General features: G+C 39.6%; 2 protein-coding genes and 1 long non-coding RNA gene across 6 annotated transcripts; 1 reads left to right on the forward strand and 2 right to left on the reverse strand.

Annotated features, from left to right (window-relative positions):
- Nucleotides 1-1,400: 1,400 nt before the first annotated feature.
- LOC147301999 (uncharacterized) lies at nt 1,401-4,010 on the reverse strand. Its single transcript, XM_086284095.1, has 4 exons — nt 3,910-4,010; nt 3,425-3,490; nt 2,750-3,230; nt 1,401-1,642 (listed from the first exon to the last, which is right to left on the reverse strand). The coding sequence occupies exons 3-4, from the start codon at nt 3,147-3,149 to the stop codon at nt 1,590-1,592; spliced, it is 453 nt and encodes a 150-aa protein (XP_086140221.1). The 5' UTR covers nt 3,150-3,230; nt 3,425-3,490; nt 3,910-4,010; the 3' UTR covers nt 1,401-1,589.
- A 2,336-nt stretch (nt 4,011-6,346) lies between these two features.
- LOC147302000 (uncharacterized) lies at nt 6,347-12,880 on the reverse strand. The gene is made up of 3 exons (XR_015127210.1): nt 12,806-12,880; nt 9,541-9,646; nt 6,347-6,687 (listed from the first exon to the last, which is right to left on the reverse strand). It is a non-coding gene; the product is annotated as an uncharacterized LOC147302000 (long non-coding RNA).
- Nucleotides 12,881-13,879: 999 nt separating this feature from the next.
- On the forward strand, nt 13,880-22,416 carry LOC147302001 (uncharacterized). Of its 4 annotated transcripts, none has more exons than XM_086281686.1 (6): nt 13,880-14,060; nt 14,733-14,805; nt 18,512-18,688; nt 18,771-18,926; nt 19,949-20,041; nt 21,050-22,416. In XM_086281686.1, the coding sequence occupies exons 1-6, from the start codon at nt 13,975-13,977 to the stop codon at nt 21,365-21,367; spliced, it is 903 nt and encodes a 300-aa protein (XP_086137812.1). In that variant the 5' UTR covers nt 13,880-13,974; the 3' UTR covers nt 21,368-22,416. The 4 variants fall into 4 exon arrangements, with proteins under 4 accessions (XP_086137812.1, XP_086137809.1, XP_086137810.1 ...); XM_086281683.1 differs by having other exon boundaries at nt 14,006-14,060; nt 17,628-18,688; nt 21,050-22,415; XM_086281684.1 differs by lacking the exon at nt 13,880-14,060 and having other exon boundaries at nt 14,646-14,805; nt 17,628-18,688; nt 21,050-22,415.
- The last annotated feature ends 1,807 nt before the right edge of the window (nt 22,417-24,223 follow it).

A 24,223-nucleotide genomic window follows, 5' to 3' on the forward strand; every position in this document is an offset into this window, starting at 1 on the left:
CACAAAAACCTCTTTATATATTAAAGAAAAAAAAGGACTCGGTCAGGTCGGAGCTGCTGATACTGGCTGCCAGCTCGGAGCGGCGCCGGAAGTAGGACAGTAGGACGGAGTAGGACAGTATTTAAGATAAGATAAGACAACCTTTATTAGTCCCACACGTGGGAAATTTGTTATGTTTAGTAATATGTAATGTGTTTAGTTTAATGTTTGAGTTGTACAAATAAGAGTACAAATAGTTACACTCTCATTTCCACACGTGATTATCTCTGTTTACTTTGTCACGCTCTGCCACCTCACCTGCGTCAGTTTGGTGGGCGGGGCCAAACCAAATCCACATGGCAACCTTAACTGACCCTGCAGCACCCAGAGGTGGAGTGACAGACCTGATCGTTTGTGCCTGAGAGACCTCATCCAGGGAAATATGAACTCTTGAACACTTTCATGAAAAGATGCTTTTTTTAATTTTTTGAGTTTGCTTCACAGGTTTTTCTTTGTTGTTCTTTACTTACCCCAGAGTATCAACTGGGTCTTGTCATTTTCTTCCATGTGGCTTTTTAAGCTTTTTAGTTTTTTATTTTATTTTATTTAAATTTTATTTTATTTTGTTTTAGATTTAGGTCACTAGAGCTCATTGATTGACAATTGTACATTTTATTCAATAAAAAAAAATCCAGAAACTTTTTAAAAATTGTAGTAGTTATTATTATTCTATTTATGACTTGATTTTATTGTAGTCTATAGAGCATCCTTTTTATTCTATTTTTTACTTAATGTAAATGTATTAATTTATTATACTAAATTATTTTATTTCTAACTTTATTTTAATATATTATTATTATTATTATTATTATTATCATCATCATCATCATCATTATTATTATTGTATTGATTTTTTTTTATTTTCTCTCAGTGTAAATTAATATTTTGCTTGTTAGTTTTATTTCATTTTTATATTTTTTTTCTTTTAGTTTTTTGTGTTTTTTTTTAGTTTTGGTTTTATAATATTGCATTTTATTAAGCTATTAAGGTCATCTATGTTTTTAAACATAATTCTTTTTGACTAATTTACTGTTTTGACTTGAATTTGCAAACTTTTGCAGACCTTTGGCATATATGAAGTAATCCAGGTTAATTTTATCGTAGATATAAGTATATTCCAAAGAAGCATGAACTGCTGTCTGGCTGCACAGTTAGAGAAGCAACATACATGTCTGTAAACCTGAAAAGATCCACCATGGATTCATGAAAATACTGAGCACGGCTCTCTCTTGTTTTTCTCTTTTTGTACAAAGTTGTTCAGTAAACTTTACTATTATAAGAAAGTTGCAAAGATCCTGGCTAGAATGTTGCACTTTAAAAAAAACGTTGAGAAGCCATTAAACAAGCAAACATGAGAGCCATTTCAGTTTGATCATTTTTATTTCACCCAAATGTGAAGATCGCCTAAACTATGGAGCCGTCCACTCAGCTTGTTTGGCTGGATTTCAAAGGCTGCGGGATTAAGAAAAAACAAAACGTCTTCAGTGAAAAAATAAAATGCTGAAACTACTGTAGCAGTGAGCTCAGTGTCATGACAGAGCAACGTGCTTTCACTTAACGCTCTTCAAAAGGAGGGGCCTCTGCTGGTGGCTGGCTCTGCTGCCTGAGAGACACAAAAAAAGACAGCAGAGATTAAGTGATTTGAGCAAGACGACAAGTTTTAACAGGATTCACCAGAAGCTTCTCAAACATCTCTATTTCCCATTAAAATGAATTAACTAGCTGGTGAGCATGTGAGCGAGCTTTCTTTGTCAGACTTTTTCAATGGAAGGAGACATCATTTTTAAAAAGTGCCAACATCTCTCGTTAAGGTTTTTTTCACACTAAAGCTTCAGATCATCCTTTTCATCCTGTGTCATGAAGCTTAAGATCAAAGTTTTAAGAGCATGTTTTGCAGTTATTTGTTGAAGGTTTAGCTCCCAAAAAACGTGTTAGCCCAGGTTTTATTGACAGTTAAACAACCCACCAGTTGGCCTCAGGGCCAAATGGTGCTAAATGCTGATTGGCTCACAGAAATATGACATTATCTTCATACTGAGCAGCGCCAGACAATCATAAAAGGGACGTGGCATCGAAAGGAATCCTGAATGGAAATATGTTGGGGGAAGATTGTGGTAGAAGTGTAACTTTTGGGGAGAAAAAAGGTTTTAAGACTTGGTTAAATTAACGTTAGTTTAGATAATCCTTTAAAATAAATTTCAGAATTGCTTCTAGAAGGTATTTTGCCCTGTGCACCCTAAACTGAATGAAATAAACAAGCAGGAAACACTTGGACTTAAAAATTTAATCCAATGCTAAAGCACCAAAGCTTCAGTTCCTCTAATGGCTACTTGAGGCTGGCTTCAAACATGAGTCAATCCCCATACACTCCCATGTTAAAATGTCCAACTTTACAGCAGAAATAAACATGTTTACAGTGTCTACGGATAGTTTCACGCTTCATAATAATTTAGCTCATACATTTGGATTTTGCTGAGGTTTAAAATTAGGAGCAAAGCTGCTTTAAAAGACAGATGTTGAGGCGATTGTAGGTGGACCAGGTTTTGACTGTTGGTGGCTTTTTATGTAATTATCTGTCAAATAAAACGACTTTACAAAGATAATTTTCAGCAAGAGGAATTATGATAATTTACTGTATGTCATTCAGCAGTAGTACGACTAATTCATCCACAAATCACTGGTTCAGGTTCCTGTTGTACTTGTGTCTCACCTGGATTCACTGCATTATTTTGGAGGCCCATGGCCATGCCCACGCCCGCGACCACGACCACGACCACGACCGTGACCACGGCCAGGGCTTCCGCTCCCATGACGATGCCTTTGTTTGTGCCCATGTTTTCCATGATCACCCTCGCCATCACTGCTACTGCCACTGCCGCTCCCGCGGCGATGCCGACGAGAGCTGTGGTCGCTGTCATGTTCACGGTCCCTCTGGCGATCGGGGCTGCGTCTCCTCTGACTGCCATCATGATCATTGCCGTGGCGATCACCTCCACGGTTGTCATCTTTACGGTAGTCACCTCCACGGGGCTCATCTCTATGGTGATCATCTCCATGGCGATCATCCCCTCCATGGCGACCATCTCCACCGTGGCGCCCCTCTTTTCCATGGTCTCCTTTAGGCTTCTGGCCCCCGTGAGACCCCTGGTCGCCCGCCTGTGGGCCCAGGTTGTATCCTGAGGGGTGGTTGTCTGTGCGAACATCAGAAAATAAGTTTTAAAAATTAAAAATTCAACTATGTCAACATAGTTTGTTTTTTTGCACAAAACAAGCCAGCAGATTTGATCTTTTTAAACGTTTACTGCATTCACCTGGAAAGGTGAGGCTTTTAATTTGTGCCCAACTGCACAGGATCAGGAAATGGGAGATAAGCTGCGTGTCTTACCTGTATTGCTGCTGAACATGCTTGTCAGTGTCAGGGTTTGTGACGGATGACCCACTTATTATGGTGCTGAATGAAAGAAAGCAGGGCGGGGGCCCGTTCACTTCTCAGTTAAACCAGTTTGGCTGAATAGCTGTGTAATTATGGGTTTTGCAGCATGTTATTTCTGAACAGTGTCGATCTTTGTAGTAACCAAAGAGAGATTTTGTTGTTTCAATCATATGATCGTTCATGTTGTATTTATTTTAAGTTTAGCAGTCAAAGAAAAAGTATAAACCTGAGGATGAATTATGACAAACGGCTGCATTTAGCTCACTGCTGTGTTCAAAACTACTTCCAGCAGGTGCTGAATGTTAGTCTAATTAAAACTAAGTCTCTTGCTCCTTCTGCAAGACAAGTTTAGCTTGGATCTCTAGCTCTGCAAAACTTCCAGTACTTTCCCTTAAATATCAAACTCATAACTAAAGAAGATAAATGAGTGTACTTACTTGATGTGAAGGGCAGACACCAACTGTACTTTCTGTGAGTGTCCAACAGATGCTCTGAGGTTTATGGGCACGGGCTGGTTTGGCTGCATTTCTTTTTTTTCTTGCGTCAGTAAGGCAACAGGTAAAGAGAGAGGCGTTGTCTTTCATTTCACAAATTTCAGTTATCCTGCTTAACAAAGTTTATATCTTAGTTCAATCATAATGCTTTCCCTAGCTACTTACCCTAACCATCAAAAATGAAGGCCTAACCCTAACCCTCGACACCAAAACATTTTGACCCTCAAAATGCCTTCAAATTCATGGGGGCATTTTGTCCCCGTTAGTCAGTGTTTCTCAACCTTTTGGAGCCACGGCACATATTTCACATTAGAAAAGTCACACGGCACACCACCAAACAAAAGTGTCACATAAAGCATATTGATAATTTTCCCTGCACTCGAGGCATAGTGGAATTGGCTCAGTTTGACCCCAGTACACTGCATTCCAAATTATTATGCAAATGATATTTTCCTCTGATTGTCCTAAACAGTTGATGCAAGTGACAGTCAGCATAATTTTCAAGTCATCAACCATTATAGTTGATGATATTCGAATGTTACTGAACAACCCTGCCAATGAAAACAGTATTTTATTTTCAAAAAAATTTTATTTTTCAAAAATAAAAAACTTAAAATGCACTGTTCCAAATTATTACACACAGAGTTCCAAAATATATTATAGGTTGTAATGAACTGAAAATGGTCATTTGTTGAATTTGCAGCATTAGGTGATCATATTTACTGAAATCAAAAGCTATTTCAATGAAAAACATATTAACATAGGAGCCCTTATTTGATAGCAGTTTCACAATTCTTGCATCCATGGAACTTGTGAGTTTTTGGAGAGTTTCTGCTTGAATATCTGCAGGATGTCACAATAGCCTCACAGAGCTGCTTTTTGGATGTGGATACCTCCCACTCTCATAGATCTTTTGCTCGAGGATGCTCCAAAGATTCTTAATAGGATTTAGGTCAGGGGAGGATGGTGGCCACACCATGAGTTTCTATAATTTTATGCTGATAGCAGCCAATGATGCAGAGGTATTTCTTCAGCCTGAGATGGTGCATTGTCATGCACGAAGATGATTTTGTTGTGGAAAGCACAGTTCTTATTTTTGTACCATGGAAGAAAGTGGCCACATAGTTTGCAGAGGTCATTTTCACACCTTCAGGGACCTTAAAGGGGCCGATCAGCTCTCTCCCCGTGATTCCGGCCGAAAACATCACCACCTTCTTGCTGACCTCACAGCCTTGTTGGGACATGGTGGTCATCCACCAACCATCTACCACTCCATCCATATGGACCATCCAGGGTTGCACGCCACTCATCAGTTAACAAGACTGTAGTTCATGTAGTTCTGGGCCTACTGTCAGCTTGTCTGCTTGTGAGCATTGGTTAAGGGTGGCTGAACAGAAGGTTTATGCATGACTGCAAGTCTCTGGAGGATTCTATACCTTGACGTTTGCGGGCCACAGAGGCATCAGCAGCTTCAAATATCTGTTTGCCGCTTTGTAATGACCCTTTTAGCAGTTGCTCTCTTAATCCGATATATTTATCTGACAGCTACCACCAGATTTTCTACCTGCTCATCTCCACTCGTCTAACTTCTGCGACTCTCTAATGCTATTCTTCACTGAAAAAATTCATAAGATACACCAAGACCTGGTTCCCGATGGTTCATTGTAGCCCCTCCTCTGTAATCCCACCTCCATTACATTGCCTCTCTGCCTTCCAACTTCCCTCTGTCACTGATATCGCTGATCTCATCTGCCTGTCTACCCTCTCTTCTTCCTCTCATATCTGAAATTATCCACTCTTCATTCACCACTTAAACTGTTCCTACTTCCTTCAAAGTTGCTGCAATTACCCCAATTCTGAAAAACAAAGAGGTCTAGATCTCAATAACCTTAATAACTTTCATCCTATCTCCAATATACCATTTCTCTCAAAAATTCTTGAAAAAAATAGTTGCTTCAGAAGTTCACTTACACCTAACCAATAATAACCTCTATCGGCCTCTCTCATACTCCACTAGCTTGGTTCAAATCATACCTGTCTGACCACACTCAGTTCATTCAACTAACATCCTTCACTTCTCAGCCTTTGTCTTCTGGGGTGCCCCAGGGATCTGTTCTTGGGTCCCTCCTTTTCATCATTTACCTCTTTCCACTAGGACACATTTTCCGTAAATATAATATTCAGTGCACTGCTATGCCGACGACACCCAGCTTTACCTGTCCACCAAACCCGACTCCTCCCTCTCTTACCCTCTGTTTAGCCAAACTTAATTCATGGTGTTACGCCCCAGTCTAGGGGTACAGGAACATAACATAAGGGTTAGAAAGGAAGTGACCCTGTCCTGGCCCCCAAACTATACCCAGAAGCCAATCTTTGAAACAAAAACCAAACAAAAGACATGCTACACCTAACTCCCTAACTGAAATAAACAGGAGAAAACAGTACAAGAAAATAATAAGGCAGCTCAGCCCTTCTGTTTCAGTGTCTATTTACAATGTACTATTTACAAGTGAAGACTAATTTACACATTATATACAAAGCTCAGTAAATCTCAGGAATGACACACGAATAACACAAGGTTTGGAAGCCAGGTTCAGGTCTGCTACTGCTGTCAGTCGCTGCCGCCAACAACTGCTGGTGAGGGATCTTTTAAAAACAGCCACATGATGAGGGGACCAATCAGCTGCCGCCAGCTCTGCAATCAGGAAGGACCTGTAGATTCTTAAAGACAAGACAGAAACAAACTCTAGACGGCCAGGGCCGTAACAATGGTTTTCCTCCAACTTTCTTAAACTCAACAGCAACAAATCAGAACTTCTTCTGGTTGGCTCTAAATCATCACTATCCAGAACTACCTGGTTTTCTGTTACTATCAATAAACTGCCGGTTTCTATCTCTCCCTCTGTGAAATGTTTGGGTGTCATTCTTGACTGTACACTATCCTTCAAATTCACACATTAATAATGTCACTCACTCAGCGTATTTCCATCTCCGTAACATCAATTGCCTCCACCCCTTCCTCACTCCTCATGCCATTCTCGTTCATAGCCTCGACTACTGTAATTAACTCTTATTTGGCCTTACACAAAAATCCGTCAATAAGCTTCATCATGTCCAGAACTCAGCCACCGGTATTAACACTAAGACTCCCTCTGCCCACCACATCACCCCTATTCTGAAGCAGCTTCATTGGCTCCCGGTCAAATCTCACATTCATTTTAAAATACTCCTCCATACATTTAAGGCTATTCATTCTCTCTCCCCACCATACTTTTCTGACTTGGTTCAGATCACCATCCCCTCCCGGTACCTCAGATCATCCTCTTCCCTTTCTCTTGTTCCTTCCTCTCCTCTTGTTTCTATGGGGGGCAGGGCTTTTAGTTGCTCTGCCCCTCGACTTTGGAACTCCTTAGCCCCTGACCTCAGAAACATCACTTCATTCCCTCTTTTTAAGTCCAAACTCAAAACCCACCTGTTTAAAATTGCCTACTCCGTATAACTTATCCATGATCTTAAACTTTCTATCTGCTACTCTTATTATTGTGGATAATTTTAATGTTTTTATGCCTGTTTTATTTGCTATACAGTGTCCTTGGGTGTTCTGAAAGTTGCTTTTAAATAAAATGTAAAATGTATTATTATAATGTGGACTGGCAAACTAATTATTACAGGTGTCCGAGATTGATTTCAGTGATCCAAAGAGCCCTGAGACACAATGCCATCCATGAGTTTAATTGAAAAACAACATATTTAATCTTTATGACACTTAAATATTATTTACATACTAATTTGGAATGTGCTGTATACCATTTTGGCTTTCTTGTGACCGCTACTCATGCTAGGGCATTCATCTGGGTCGGAATTTTCTCCAGGATCTGGAGACTGACTACTTTTTCTTTTCAAATATTTATCTATTGCTATTACGCAGTTGTTGCATGGCTATATGTAATTTCTTCTTCGTCTTCTGTTTTACTGGCATTTGGCAACCCATTTAATTGGAGCAAGATGTTGTACTGCCCTCCAGTGGAAGAGAATTTAATTGTTCTTCCCGTTACTCACGTTTGCTTGGAGTACTAATCGGGTGAAACCAGATAATCTTCCACAGCACACCTATGCATCACAGTGGTTAGTAAACACTGCCATAAGTGTCTGTTGGTCCCCAGAAGTATAGTAGCATGCCAATTTTCTGTCCTCACAAAGTTGTCTAAACATGTACACACACGCACAAACGCACTTGCCCAAGACATGTGCAACACTACAGAGCAATTTTGCACATCTAAATAAGCCTTGTATATTTGTACAGTTGTATAGTTGGTATTTTTACATTTATAGTTAGCTATTTATTAGTTTTCATTTTTATTTATTCTAAATGCTGCTACCGGGGAGGTGGTTTTCATTGAACCTCTGATTTATCTGCTGTGACATGGTTTGTGATGGTTTCACATTCCCATAGCCCATCATCCACCAGTTGGTGGTGTGCGATACTGCAAACTTTTGGTATCAATCGGATACCAAGTGAATACAGGTTTTAAGATACCAATACCGATAGTTTTAACCTATAAAGGGAAAGCAGTGTGGAGACGTGGTTTGTAAATGTGCCTGTCTCTAAGCCACTCTGGGTCAGTTATTGTTGTTTGTCTTATAGGCTAGAAATCTGCATGTTTGAGGATTATTATTATTTTGTGTATATCAAGTAATAATTACTGTATGTGTTTAAAACAGTTTAGTGGGCTACATACTGAACTCATAGCATATTAACAAAGTATTGGTCCTATCCCGCTAGTATCAATCTGATTACAATAACAGCGTTGGTATCGATAGTGTTCCCATGAGGTGATGTTCTGTTAAATGCAGCCAGGTAAAGGAACAGTTTTTCTTCAGGTGATGGTGCTCTACATGTTGATCACTTATCTGGAACAATTGCCTTTTTTCCACTAGCTCTTTTCCACTCAAGTCGACTCAACTCAGTTGTGTTTTCCATTTATTCAATTCAGTTGAATTTTATTTATATAGCACTAAATCCGAACAGCAGTTGTCTCAAGGTGCTTTTAAATTATATTGTAAAGATTATATTGTATAGAGAATAATCACCAACAATTAGATTTAGCTCTATGAGCAAGCACTTGATGAGAGTGAGAATGAAGACAGGACAAAAGAGAAAAATTACAATAGTTTACCACCTCAGTGTGGCTGGGTTATAGCAACATGACCCGAAAGTCCCGTGATGTCAGTTGTGTGCGACGTAAACGCAACACAACAAAAGAGGACACTGAGGTGATGGCATACCTTCTCCTAAATCAATGGTTAATGGCCAAAATATTGGTTTGTGTGTTGGCTCATTGGCTGGTTTCAAAAATGGGAGTTGCTCTCATGACTCTTCCAGTGATGTCACTTCCTGGCCAATCAGTGTATTGCAGTCTGTTGACATCATGTTTTTGGCTTGACTAGGCTCGCTTGGAACTCCTAAAAAAGTATTTAAGTACTAAAGAAGTACCCAGTACGAGGCGCTAACACCTAATGGAAAACCCTAAAAACTGAGTTGAGCTGAACTAAGCCAACCCGGCTACAACCTACCATAGAGATGAAGAAGTGGACCATCACCTCCAGAGAGCAGCAGTTTGATGTTCAGTGTTCACTGCATCTGCTGATTTTCAGACCTTGAAGCTGTTTGTGAGTTCCCCTTTGACAGATCAGATCAGAAACAGAACACAAGTAGCAGTTTGAGAAATTATGAAATCAGGATTTTTTTTTTTTAAGCAGAAGGTTACTGAAGAAGAGGAAGTAAGATGTGGAAATTAACAGACATGTCACTATTAGACCAGCAATGTTAAACTCATTTTACATTGTTGGCCACATACAGCCTACTTTAATCTTAAGTGTGCCAGATCTCTGAAACACCCTTTTCTATCAATATAAAGAAATTTAATTACACATTTATTTCCCGAGATATCTTATTATAAGAAAACAAAGGGCTATTTCAACATTAAGTTTCATTTTTTCCCAAAGAAATGCTTCTGTAGTAAATGCATGAAAACTTCCAACTCTTAAAAAAACAGGAACTCCCAGCTTTACCCACATCCTCAAAAGATCCCTGGAGCTGTGTGAAGTTCCCTCCTGCTTCAAACACTCCACCATCATCCCCAAGAAACCCACCATTCCAGGATTGAATGATTATAGACCTGACGCCATACTTGCCAACCTTGAGACCTCAGAATTAGGGAGACATTTAATAAAGGGGGGGTATACACATATACAAAACAAAAAAACTTGAATTTTACAGTGTTTATTTATTTAAAATTATGTATTTAAAGTAAGTTAAATGTCACCATTATTACTGTCCCCGAGCCAGGGCTGTCCAAATTCAGAGGCTGCATCCACCTGAGGACCCGGCCTTCGTGCTATAAGTGGGCCGGGTCCTCCGAAAGCCGGGTAGGCCGGAAGTGAGCGACTGTGACGGTCTAGCCTTCAGAATTACATCACGAGCTCTCTCAGTGGAGTGAAACTCTGCCATCTGCTCCTTGCTATCTAAATATAACCAGACACTGGTGTAAATTCTCGACCATCTCACACTTCTGTTTAATCAGTTTTCTGTTTGATGTTTATTCAGCTGTGTGAAAACCCCCGGAGGAACCCTCCCAAGGGATTAATAAAGTTTTATTTAATCTAATCGTATCTAATAACTTTAATCTCAGCCAAACCAATTTACTCAGGAACAAATAAAACACTAAAAAAAAAAAGAAGTAAAAAAACAATAACATTTTTAGGTTATCTAAGTGACTCATATATCATGTTTAACCTGAGTGGCGAAAGACCGCGGGGGTTTGAAAATGATGTACCGGGAGTTCGCTGTTCTTGCCGGCTCAGATATTTGAAGTTTACACACCTACATTCTCACCTGAAAATATGCTAAAAGTTTAGTTTGCAACCCAGAAAGAGTAATAAGAGTAATATTAAACCTAAGTAGCTGCCACCATTGTTGGAAACTGGAAATGGCTGGAATGAATTCTGGGATATGGTTTTTCATTTTTGTTGTCCAGGTGGAAAATCAGGAGAAATTTGGGAGAATGGAGATTTTCGGGAGGGGTACTGAAATTCGGGATTCAAATCAGGAGGGTTGGCATGTATGCCTGTCGCCTTGACGTCTGTGGTCATGAAATCCCTTGAACACCTAGTGTTAGCCCATGTGAAGGACATTACAGGCCACCAGTTGGACCCTTTGCAGTTTGTCTACTGGTCAAACTGGTTGGTGGATGATGCACTGCTTTCAGCAACTTCATGATAGCCTCTAGAACAGGGTGGGGAGCTCCAGGCCTCAAGGTCCGGTGGGCCAGCCTGCAGGTTTTAGATATCACCCTGGGTCAACACACCTGAATCAAATGATTAGTTCATTACCGGGCCTCCAGAGAACTTCAAGACATATTGAGGAGGTAATTTAGCCATTTAAATCAGCTGTGTTGGATCAAGGACATGTCTAAGGACCTGGCCCTTGAGGTCTGGAGTTCCACACCCCTATTTTAGAAGGTTCCTAGCAGGATAATGAGAAACAGGTGATTGATTTATCGAAATCTGTCATTTCTTCAGGAATAGTTCTTCAGGCTTCTTGAAGGACATTCAAAGCTCTTCTTTGAATGTTTCTGCCTTCTGTTCTGTTCTCTGTCAACATGATAAGATACAATAAGATAAGATAAGACTTTATTGATCCCACAACGGGGAAATTTTTGCGTCACCTCAGCTCAGGTACAGATATCAGAAGGAAATACAAAAATACAAATTAAGTACAATCAATGAAAAAAAGTAAGATAATACACTATATACAATGGTAGCATACACAGTATGTGATTATGGATATAGTTGGAAATATGGAAGACATAAACTATATAGCTTAACATAACTATTGTACCACTACTATTCCTATCCGGTTGTTCAGTGATGACGCGACGAATCCTACTTCCGGGTCTAAAGTAGTCTGCGTTTAATATGGCTTTTGTGTTGTTAACATGTTTAATGTTATGTATTTTCTTCTATTTGATCTCAAAAAGCTCCTAAAACAGTCAGTGATCCCTGTTGACCTCCCTCGGCTTTTATTACCACTAATCATTTATTTAAGCTCAGTTTTTAAAACCTTAGGATGTAACTACAGCCCAGGCCATGCAGCAGTATATGAATGACTAACCTCGTATTATGGATGGATTATCTCAGTTGTTCTCCTGGCTGAAGTTTGGTCCTTTTACAGCATCCTGCCATGCGATTACATTTGTTCCTGACCACCGAGAACACTCACGTTAACTTTTATCGAGTGGAAAAAAAGTTAGCTTGTTTATATTATGCTAACATAGCTGTGTCGCTAGCGGTCACGTAGCACATCATTATATACCAGCTAGCCCAACTTCAGTAACCCTACAAACGTCACTGCTGTTTAGTTTTCTGTCTTCATTTATGTTGGAAGTGATAGCAGAGCTGTACGTTTTAATTTGTTTCCAAAACCCCGCAGTCAGGACATGCTATATTGTATTTAGATAGAAGCTAGCGAGCTAACTCCCTGCTAACTTCTAACTCCGTTAAATGTCATAAATTCCGTTTTCATGGATGCCTGGATGTTAAACTCAATTGTTACACCTGGTAGAGCAGAACGCTGATCATTTTATTAAAGATGAAAGACTTTAGACAGTTTTTCAACTCTCAGTAATGCCATAGTGATCGTTTGATATATGGACCTGCAGCGGAGTTTAGGCCCAGACACGGCTAGTGACGTCAGACTGAACAATCGGATTTATAGACATGTACACACACACATGTACACACTAAATATACATATGTATACATATACAGACATATATACCTGCACATGTCCATACACATGGAAGGTCTATTATGCATGAAGTGGTGACCGTGGATGTTCACAGTGTCCAGTGACTTATGACATCGTGATTGAGGAGTTATAGAGTCCAACTGCTGTTGGGATGAATGATCTGCGAAAGCGCTCCTTCCTGCAGCGAGGGTGTTTCAGTCTCTGACTAAAGGAGCTGCTCAGCCCACTCACATACTCATGCAGTGGGTGATGTGGGTTGTTCATGATGGATGTCAGCTTTACTAACATCCTCCTCTCGCCAACCACCTCCACAGACTCCAGGGGACATCCCAGCATGGAGCTAGACCAGTTTGTCAATCCTGCTCCTGTTCCTGTCCGTGCATCCACTCCCCCAGCAGGCCACTGCATAGAAAAAGGCAGATGCTACCACAGTGTCATAGAATGTCCTTAACAGAGTCCTGCAGACTCTGAAGGACCTCAGTCTCCTCAGCAGGTGGAGTCAACTCTGGCCCTTCTTATACAGGACGTCTGTATTTGTAGTCCAGTCCAGTTTATTGTTGAGGTGAACACCCAGGTACTTATAAGAGTCCACTATCTCAATATCTTTCCCTTGGATGTTCACCGGTGTTGTAGGGGTTGACTTCCTCCTGAAGTCTATGATCATCTCCTTTGTCTTGCCAGCGTTGATTTGGAGTACGTTGGTCTCACACCAGCCAACAAAGTCACTGATGACCCCCCTGTATTCCTGATCATTCCCGTCTGATATGCATCCAATGATGGTTGTATCATCTGAGAACTTCTGTAGATGGCAATCGTCCGAATTATAACAGAAGTCTGAAGTGTAAAGGCTGAACAGGAAAGGTGAGAGAACCGTGCCCTGTGGTGCCCCCGTGCTGCAGATTACCACCTCGGACACACAGTCGTGGAGCCTCACATACTGTGGTCTGTTGGTAAGGTACACTCAAAAAAATGAACTCAGCCTATCTCTGCTTTTACTAAAGTAGATTTTGTTGTTTGTTCTTAATAAACTCGATTTTGCAAAAATCCTTAAAGTGTTTGTGCAAATTTAATGAAATGTTGTTACTTTTTGTTGTTACACAAAGTCATTGAACTGTGTCAACGTAACATTGTTGAGTAAATTCACAGGTTTGTCCCTCTGCACATACTGCTGCGTGCAGAGCCCGCCTAAATAAGGGCCAATGCGCATGCGCACCACCCTCTTTCTCAAGCTTGCTATTTCTTCGCCATGTGGACTGGTTCAGCCGCATTTTTGTCCAAAAATCAGGTAAGAAGTCATTTTTCTTGTAAAGCCCGTCTACATATATATGTTCACACGTCAGTTAATGTCGCAAGTGCTACTAAGAAAAGAGTACAGGCAGGGTTTTGCCCGGTAAAGGTTTGCTAACGTGGACTTGCTGCACGTGAGTTTCCAAATGATTTTGGAGGGGACTCCATTGCAATAGCAAAGCTCTGTTTTCAGCCCAAATGTAGTGTAGCGCTAGCGTCGGTATGCGTCGGTACGCGTCGGTACAGGCAGCGCATTCGGTCCGGCACGCACTTTCGCGCCAAGTTTATACTCGGACGCCTGACTGCGTTGCACTTTAGCCAACAACAGTGGAGAAGCGCTCCTCGCTAGCAGACAGGTTAGGGTGTATTTTCTGTCTAATATTTCAGCTTACGTTTTGATGTAGCTTGCAGAAAGCATTTAGTAAGCTGGTGTAAGATGAACTGCATTAATGTTGTACAATGTCCATGGGATTTCTCACTCGACTTTTAATGTCAGATTACACACACATTTACACAATATGCAGTGGTGATGATGTAGATCAATAAATTCATTGTTGTAGCATACAATATTAAAAATAAAACTGATTAATATGAAACATTAACAATGTGCAAATTATTTAGTTTTTTCAGGGACAGTGTAATGAAAATGTCTTTTGTGCTTCTCCCCCAGATACGTTGATGTGGCAGTGCAAATTGTGCAAAAAAGGGGTGTCATCACGAGCTCTGTTATTAAAACACTACAGGTTAGTTCATAGTAGACAGCAGTATCCATGTGCCTATTCTGATTGTGTCTGTGTTTTCAAAACATGGAATGCTCTACATAGCCACTTAAGCAGATCACATACCCAAAGAACTCTAGACAAGTCTGTGAGTTTGGCAACATTTAACTGCCATTTGTGTTCCTGCTGCAACATAGCTTCGGAGCAGGAGTATTTTTCTCACATTAACAACCATCTAAAATGTAACGAGACTGTGCATTGCATGTTTGAGGGTTGTTCTTTCAAAACAAATATCTATGGTACATTCAAGTCTCATCGAAATAGGAAACACAATCCTTATACCTTAAAAGACTTTAAAATCGGTATTGCTAACACTATTGTAGGCCAAACATCAGCTGATGACAGTACAGACACTATTGTAGAAGAGGACATAAGTGCAAATATTGATCACGATACAACTACAAGTGAGACTGAAGATTTGGCAAATGTAATAGAACTTAATTTTGCATCTCTTTTACTTAAGTTGGAAAACTATTTTCATGTTCCCAGCATAGCAATTGACGAGTTGCTTTCAGAATTGCACTACCTGATAAGCTGTGCATCAGTGCCTTTGACAAATCAAGTAATTGTAGACATACTCAAGAATCATAACCTTTGTCTAGACCAGCCTGTTATTGAAGAACTGACAAAGGCAGTTTCTTTTAACCCTTTGTTAAAAGCCATAGAAAAGGACGGCACACTTGCCACTGCCTTCAAACGCAGACAGTATTACAGAAAACATTTTGAAGTAATTGATCCAATTGAATACATTCTCGACTCCCAAAGCAAGAGGACCTTTCAGTATATTCCTATTCTAAAATCATTACAGCAGATATTTAAACAAGAAAACATACTGAACAAATTTGTCACTAGCCACAATCAGAATCCTTTTGTAAATAAGGAAAAGTATACATCATATAAAGATGGTCTACATTTTCAAAATAATGAGTTTTTCTCAGGCGGTGAACTAAGAATCTCTATTTGTCTTTATGTTGATGATTTCGAAATTTGCAATCCATTGGGGACATCACGGAAAAAGCATAAACTTTGCTCAGTTTACTGGATTTTAGGTAACTTGCCACCAGGTAGTCATTCATCCCTCTCTTCTATTTATTTGGCTCTCTTGTGCAAAAGTGAGGACCTTAGGACCTTTGGCTATTCAAAAATATTTGAGCCACTTTTGCAAGACCTTGTCATTTTAGAGCAGCAGGGAGTGTTCATTGACAATTTAGGGGTCAACTTTAAAGGCACTGTCCAATATGTAGTGGCAGACAGCCTCGGAGCTCATGGATTGGCCGGTTTTGTGGAAAGTTTTTCTGGAGATTACTTTTGCAGGTTTTGTACTGCTACACGCTCAGAAATTGAATCAAAAGCTACAAATAGTGACTTTTCTCTGAGAACTGAGGAGCTCCATCGTGTACACATAGCAACTGCACGTGAGACAGGGGTAGCTTGTTGTGGTGTGAAAAGCTCGTGTGTCTTAGCAGACAGTCTGTCTTTCTTCAAGGTCACTACAGGATTCCCCCCTGATCTTGCACATGACCTTTTTGAAGGTATTGTGCCTTTTGAGATAGCTGAGTGCCTTCGAATACTAATAGGCAAGAAGTACATCACTTTTGAAAATCTAAATAGACTTGTTCAGTCATTTCCCTACAAAGGAGGGGATCAGACTAATCGCCCTCAGAAATTGCCTCACAATTTTCTTAGTAAAAAAACTGTTGGTGGCAATGCACATGAAAATTGGTGTTTACTAAGACTTCTGCCACTTATTATTGGACAACACATACCTGAAAACGAACCAGCTTGGGAACTTCTACTAGATTTGAAGGATATTGTTGAGCTTGTTGTGTGTCCTGTTCATAACAGTGACTCAGTTGCATACCTGGAGAGTAAGATTTTAGACCACCATCAAAGGTACAAAGAAGTATGCCCAGATAGAAGACCATTGCCAAAACATCACTTTCTGGCTCATTATCCCTCAATAATTCGCCATTTTGGTCCACTTGCCTTATTATGGACAATCAGATTCGAGGCAAAGCACACATTTTTTAAAAAAGTTGCTAGACACACAAACTGCTTCAAAAACATAACCCTGTCTTTGTCAACCAAACACCAGCTCATGATTGGCCATTACATGCATTCATCAGGCTGTAGCAAAGCCACTTTTGAGGTTTCACGAGTCTCGGCAGTCCCAGTAGAACTTCTCAAACGTGAAATTGCACATTGTCTTGCTGAAAAGTACCCTGACACAGCTGTAGTTAGCCTTGCCCAGAGTGTGTCTGTTGCAGGCATCTACTACAGGAAGGGCATGTTAATAGTACATGGATCACTGGGGGGTCTGCCAGAGTTTGCTGAAATCCTGCAGATGTGTATTTTGGCAGATTCGTTGGTGTTTATAGTAAAAAAACTGAGCTCGTGGTACACTGAACACTATGGATCCTTCAAAATTGACCCATCTCCAAAGGAAATTTCTCTTGTTGCACATGAGGATCTGGTGGATTGTTATCCACTTTGTGACTACCAAGTCGGAGCTTCTCGCATGGTTACATTAAAGAGATACATACACTGTTCAGGTAATTTTAATGTCCATGTTGCCGATTTAATTTTTGTGCTGTATAGCAGTTCTTCTCAAAGTTTGGTTCTTAAAAATAGTTGGACCAGAACTTAAATCTACTCGGATATGTTTCAAGCCTTGTAAAAATACTAGAAAAAAAATTGTGCTGCAAAATTCTGAATACCACTAAAAAAATGTAACATGTACTGAAGTTTGGGAACCACCTGCTCATGTTCTTGCACTTATTTTTTAGAGTAACAGTTGGAGATTGGGACATCAGAAATGACAGCCCCAACAAAGCTTCTGATAATCCTGGGGGAGAACAACGCACTCAAGTTAACCCTTCCTTTGGGGATACCAAAGAATGTTAACGAGCTCAAAGCGGAGATTGAAAATCAGTGCGGAGTTTCTGAACAGTTCAGATTGCAGTACATGGACACAGATTTTAATCAGTTCCTTAACATGACATCCACATTTGATCTAAAAGACATGGACAAAATAAAAGTGATTAAAACAGGTGTTCCAGAAACATCCACTGGTAGTAATGAAAGCAGTGTGTCCTCATTTAACTTGGGTAGCCCCTGCTCTGGCCACAACCCTGATTATGACACAGATATACTGTCATCGCCAGAATCCAGGTCATCAAGCTCCTCGAGCTCAGCAAACTCCACGCTGCGATCAGAAGCCTGGCCACTGGACTTTCGCATACCTGAGTTTAGCTTCGATGTAGAGCTGCAATTGACAAAAGGCAACCAGGAATTCCAAGCCAATGGAACACTTTTAACCCTAAAACCAAAGCTCAAGTCTGACATTTTAGAGAGCTTGTCTTCAGAAATTATGAAGTACAAAGCTTACCCTTCAGACAGCAATCTTAGTGATGTTTGCCAAGCTTTGGTTGTAAAGCATCCATGCTTGAAAGAGAAGGGTTCAGAAACTGGATTTTCTGCATGGAAGATCAGTTTGAAGTATAAAATGTCAAACTATCGTGGAAAACTGAAGAACTTAGGGTGTAGTGAGTTGGTCATCAATTCTCTCAAAAGAAGAGGGAACAGTAATGTGCATCCCAACCAAGTCAAGAAACCCAGGAGAGCAGAGGTGAATTTCTGCCCTGATTATCCAGCTGGAGAAACCCGAGAGAGTCAGGAAGAAGAAAGGTTGGTGCTGCTTTCAGAGTTCAAGAAGAAGAACAACAATGAAACCATCAAAGCAAAAATGGCCCAAACCTTTCCTCACCGGAGGCAAGAAATTCTTCAGGACATGCCCTTCGTAGCTGACTTTAAAAGCCGATGGCCAGCTCTTTTTTCTCCACGTGAGGTAACTGAATCAGTTGATCTGCAAATGCACTCCACATGCAATATTTTAAACCCATCACGCTAAACATTTGTTTATTTTACAGATAAATGCTGAATTCCAGCGCATCACTACGATCCCGCTAACATCCACATTTATGGCACGGCTGGACAACAACACAACCAAACTGACCAAAGTCTTCAGAAACAAGGGAGGAACATCTGGACGCAAGATCACAGAAATCATGGCTGCAATTGATGAGGTTTGGAATTAATTTTTTTCAATGCTTCATTCCCTCTTTTAATACATATGATTTTGTTGTCTCCTTCTATTGTAAGGTAAAGTTTAATGTTGGTATTATGGGATTGTTTATTCTTTGTCCTTTTCATGATAGTGTTGTCACAGTAATAAAGTTTTAAGTTGATTTGGATACTTTATAAAAAAAATTGCCAGAATTAAAAGCTGTTTTTACAGGACAGTAGCGTTTCCAAAACGGGATTTGCCGCGGCTCCCTGGGGAGAATTTTGGCATTTACAGTAGAAAAGCTGAAGCTAGAATAAACTGCCATCAGGCACCTTTCAAACCAAGACGGGATAAAGGGAGGTCTCTGAGCTTAGTACTACAACTGTTTTTTCATTTGTCCTTGCAAAACCTCCTGTTCAAGTCCTCCAAACACACCCACGTCACCCCGCTTCTCTTCCAGCGTCACTGGCTGCTGGTCAACTTCAAGGTTCATTTCAAGATCCTGGTTCTGGTCCTTAGGGCCTTACATGGACAAGCACCATCATACAATGGAGATCTTCTCAGTCCCAACACCCCCAGCAGGTCCCTGAGGTCCAGTGATCAAAGCCTGGTAGTGCACAACAGTCTAAAGACCAAAAGTGACAGATCATTGCTGCTGTGGCCCCCAAACTCTGGAACTCTCCTCCTAAGCCTTAGATCAGTGGACTCAGTGGTTTACTTTAAAAAAAAAATCCTCTGTTCAGGCTGGCTTTGGTGTGACCTCTTGTTCATCCTCTTCCTCACTGGATTCTTCATGCTGCTGTTTTTGGTCGGGTTTCTGTTTTTTTTGGGATCCTGTGGTTACCTTTTTTTTGCTCGTCACATTTTTTCAAATGATAATGTTCCTTCTTTCCTTAATTTTTTTTATTTTAAATTTTGTTGTTCTTCTGTAGTGTGTCATGGACTTTTTTTCTCAAAGCATTATATACATTTATTTTGCTGAAGTTAACTGAAAATGTCTTTAAAGTTTAGCTAAGTCAAATTTGCTTTTATGTTTTACAGAACGACACAGTTGCAATGAGAAGAGTGTGTACGCTGAAAGGACTTGCAGTCTACCTCAATGAAGATCCGAACAGCTTGATCAAAGAATATCAGGCAAGTAATCAAATAGAAACAATTTCCAGTAATAAAAATTTAACTGACGGTAATTTTTCCTCACACACATTCATTAGATTATAACAAAAAGTTAAAATTAGAACATTATTGGAGATATAAAAGCACAAGCTTATGCGGGAGTGACCCTTGCCATTACAGTTGGGGTGTAATGTGGGCTGAGTGTACTGTCTTTCTGCTTTGTTGTTCTGCCGTGTAATCTAGATGATGGACCAACACCTCTCATCTCGCTCTGAGCTGTCTACTGTTTTGCAGCTTAAAGGGATATTCCACCCCAAAGTGAAAATTGGTCTATTACCATATTACCCAGAGTAAGATAAGTGAGAAAAAAAAATTTTGTAACCAGTGCAATAATTCTCCTGATCCGGCAGCAGTCTATTTGCTTTTGCCTAGCATTTAAAAAATGGAGTGAATGGGAACTATAAGCATTTTGGTTGCAAATGACTCTTTAATGGTACGAATTATTCCTGGTGAGCTCAATAATCATGTCGACTTTAAATGAAAAGTAATAAGTAACTTGAAGGATTTGGAGGAGTAGATTTAGACTTGGGAATACATTATGGTTACCACATACAACACTGTAAGCCGCCGCTGCATGGTGCATGGATATTCGAATATGTGTTTATTTATGGAAACCAGAGGCTTTTTCAACCACTGTTGTTGTATCCAAGTGCTATGCCATGGCGGGTTACAGGGTGCTTTGGCGTAACCGTAATGTAGGCCCAAGTCTAAATCGCCTCCTCCTGCAAATCCGTCGTGTTACTTTTTACTTTTCATTTGCAGTCGACATGATTATTGAGCTCACCAGGAACAATGGGTATAAGATCAGAAATGTACTGTGCTGGTTACAAAATGCTTTTTTCTCACTTATCTAACTCTTGGCAATTTATGGTAATAGACAAACTTCCACTTTGGGTGGAATATCCCTTTAATTGATATGAAACCCTGCAACTTGTATTATTATGTTTATTTACTTATTAATTTTTTTAGGATGTGGACTTCCATGAGGCCGAAAGTGAAATGGAGAAGACGCTCATTGGCATCTACGTCATCAAACCAGAAGGAGAGCGTGACCTTGACCCGGCAGAAGACATTGGTATCATAATTGAGGGTGTCGCTGTGCTCAGAGATCTTCCTGATGTTGCCACTGCTGTTGTGTTGTTGTTCGGCCTGATCTACACTTTAAACATGAGCTACCCATCCAACCTCAGGTACACTTTTGAGTTTTTTCAGAAAGTACTGATGGGACTTGATGCTAAGAAGCTATCAAACAAAGTTCAAGTGCTCAGAAACAAACTCCTTGAATAAAGAGGAGGAAGCGGGAGGCCCTTATTGCTTAACTTAGTTTGAATGCTTTACGTTCAGGTATAGTTAAGTTGTTCATAAACACTTTTTTTCATTGTCAGTACTGTTTCTTGGGAACATTCACCAGTTTTAGAGAACAATAATGTTCATTTGCATTTTAGCAAAATACTGTTACTTAAAAAATTGGTGTTGCACTTCTTCTACTGCTACTTGACAACATACAGAAAATGACAGACATTTTAAAAAGTTCTAGCGGTTAGGCCGCTGTGATTTGATATTTCAAAGAATGTGACATTTGGCAGCTGTCTGCAACTTGGGATGTAACCATAACTTGAAAAACTGAGTAGCACTGTTTTACAGTACAGTTTTTGAACAAAACAGCCAATTTTCACTGTTTTAAATGAGTTTAGTTTGCTCTTTCATGCTTATCAGTGTTTGAAAATAATTCCTGAAACGTCCTGTAAAATGTAGGATTTTTTTTGATAATTTGGATGCTTTCTGGACCAGTTGAAAGACAAGTTGGTTAGCACTTCACTGATCTTTGAAGTAAAATATTGTTTTATGCACAAAGTATTTAGTTAAAGTTGTAACAAGTTGTCTGCATTGATTGCACTTTGTGTTAAGCTACGGCTCTACAGTCTTTTCGGTCTGTCAACAAGTATTTAATATGCACTGAATGTGCTTAGTAAAGACAGGACTTTGTTGGATCATTTTTTTTAATCATTTTAGTTTGACGACAAGTTGGTTAGCACTTTATACTGATCTACATTTTCTGCACAAAATATTCACTTGGAATTTGTAACAAGTTGCATTGATTGCACTTTGTGTTAAGCTGTTGTGCTTGGAAAAAAGTATTTTATATGCACTGAATGTGCTTATTAAAGGCAGGATTGTGTTTGATAATTTGGGTGCTGTCTTCATTTCTTCCTAAAAGATCTCCCTAAGATTTACTTAAAAATGTTATGTCAAGTGGTTCCACATAACTGCTTTAAGTAACTTTTAAGAAACTTTGCTATTTTGTATGGAAGTAACCAGTGTAAATGATTTATTTGTAATTGTATTGAATAGAAATTACTTAACAATTTTATATAATTCAAAAGTAACAAAGTTATGTAGCAGCTACATAACAGTTTTACAAAGATACTACCTAACCAGGTTATGTCCTTCTAAAGCAGAAAAGTTATGTACCAGCTAAGTAACAGTATTACAAAGATATTGCCTAAACAAGTTATGTAGGCTTAAAGCAACAAAGATAAGTATCAGCTAAGCATTGCAATTAAGTTACATTTAGCCAATACACTTACGTAAATCTAACTTAACAGTATTGAGTTCAAACTAAGTAACAACATTTCTTAAAAGTTACTTAAAGCAGTTGTGTGGAACCACTTGACATAACTTTTTTAAGTAAATCTAATGTTTTATTTTTTTGAGTGTAGTCGATGGTCCATGCAGTCAGCTGTCTGCCTACTCTGGCTCCCTCCAGCTTCCCTCTCAGTAGTGCGGGTTGGATGGTGTTGAAAGCACTGATCCCACACTGCTTCAATAATGTTGAGGTCCGGGCTCCGGGGAGGCCAATCCATGACCGATAGTGTTCCACTCTGTGTTTTTTGTCTATCCAGGTATGTTTCTACTGCATTGGCAGTGTGTTTTGGATCACTGTCATGAAGAAAAATTAAACTGTTTCCAATCAGATGATTTCCAGATGGTATTGCATGCTGGATCAAAATGTGATGGTACTTTTCTATGTTGATAATTCATCAGTTTTGACAAAGATCTTCAATATCGTTGACTGAAATGCAGCCCAAACAATGTCGGAGCCTCCACCATGTTTTACAGATGACTGTAAACACTCACTGTACCTCTTTTCTGCCTACCGGTCTGCATATTAATGATGATTAGAACCATAAACATTCAGATCTGGATTCATCACTCCATCAGACTGGTTTCCACTTCCTTTCAGTTCAGGCCTTTTCTTCCTGTTCCCCTTCCTGTTTAAGAATGGCTTCCTGACAGCCACCTTCCACTGAGACCATTTCTGATGAGGCTTCAGTGAACATTAGATGGATCAGCTGAAGGTCCAGATGCATCTACCACTTCCTTTTTTCCTCTGAAAGACTTAAGTGAAGTGGAAATGTAGCTAATGCCCAAAGAAAAACTTTGAGAGGTCCTTGGAAAGCCTGGGGAAATACTGCTCAAAACCACTTAGAAAATTACAGGAAATTCTGACTTCTTGGAAGAAATGTGGGCTGGGGCAAGACTTTTGTTCTCCATTGAAGTTTTCAACTTTGTAAAATATAAGAACTACAAAGAATAAATATTAGTGAAATATTTACGTTTTAAAACCGGTGATTAGCACCTTTTTGTTGTCGGTACAAGAGTATAACTTTTGATATTTAGACTACAATAAGATTTTTTTTTAAAGTTTAGTTTTTTTGTTATGTTTTTTTAAATACGTCTTTTATTTTCAGTTATTACTTTCTTATTCCAGAATTTTTTTCACATGTCAACGATCAAACATAATTTTTAAGTTAAGTTTCAGTTTCAGAGTTGTAGGCGTCCTTGCAGCTTTCGCTTTCTCTGAAAACACGTGGTCACTCTTGGCTCTTCTCTGTACTGACTTTCTCCCTCCGAAAAGCCTGCGTCATGTTGCTTTAAACTCAATTAAAAATACATTTTATGTACAGTGTCGTTCTCTTTGACTTTGTACAATGACAAAATACATCTTGACTCTTGATGTTATGCTTACAGGGGCAGCTTTAAACAAAAAAACTCCTGTGTATTTTTTTTTCAGGCATGCTTGGTAGCTGTCAACAACAGCCGTTTTTCCCTCTTTGTGATTGGCTGTCTCGTGGAAAAGGG

The sequence above is a fragment of the Aulonocara sp. 'chitande type north' Nkhata Bay genome, linkage group LG23, assembly GCF_057382095.1.
Source record: "Aulonocara sp. 'chitande type north' Nkhata Bay isolate Kocher_YH1m ecotype deep benthic linkage group LG23, A_spYH_male_GT1.1, whole genome shotgun sequence".
Lineage (NCBI taxonomy): Eukaryota > Metazoa > Chordata > Actinopteri > Cichliformes > Cichlidae > Aulonocara > Aulonocara sp. 'chitande type north' Nkhata Bay.

Coding starts and splice junctions, on each gene's coding strand:
- LOC147302001 (XM_086281683.1), top strand. CDS start 17,657: ATGACAGCCCCAACAAAGCTTCTGATAATCCTGGGGGAGAACAACGCA. Junction 18,689..18,770: donor CTCTTTTTTCTCCACGTGAG/GTAACTGAATCA, acceptor TTTATTTTACAG/ATAAATGCTGAATTCCAGCG. Junction 18,927..19,948: donor TCATGGCTGCAATTGATGAG/GTTTGGAATTAA, acceptor TATGTTTTACAG/AACGACACAGTTGCAATGAG.
- LOC147301999 (XM_086284095.1), bottom strand. CDS start 3,149: ATGGAAAAGAGGGGCGCCACGGTGGAGATGGTCGCCATGGAGGGGATG. Junction 1,643..2,749: donor AAATAATGCAGTGAATCCAG/GTGAGACACAAG, acceptor TGTGTCTCTCAG/GCAGCAGAGCCAGCCACCAG.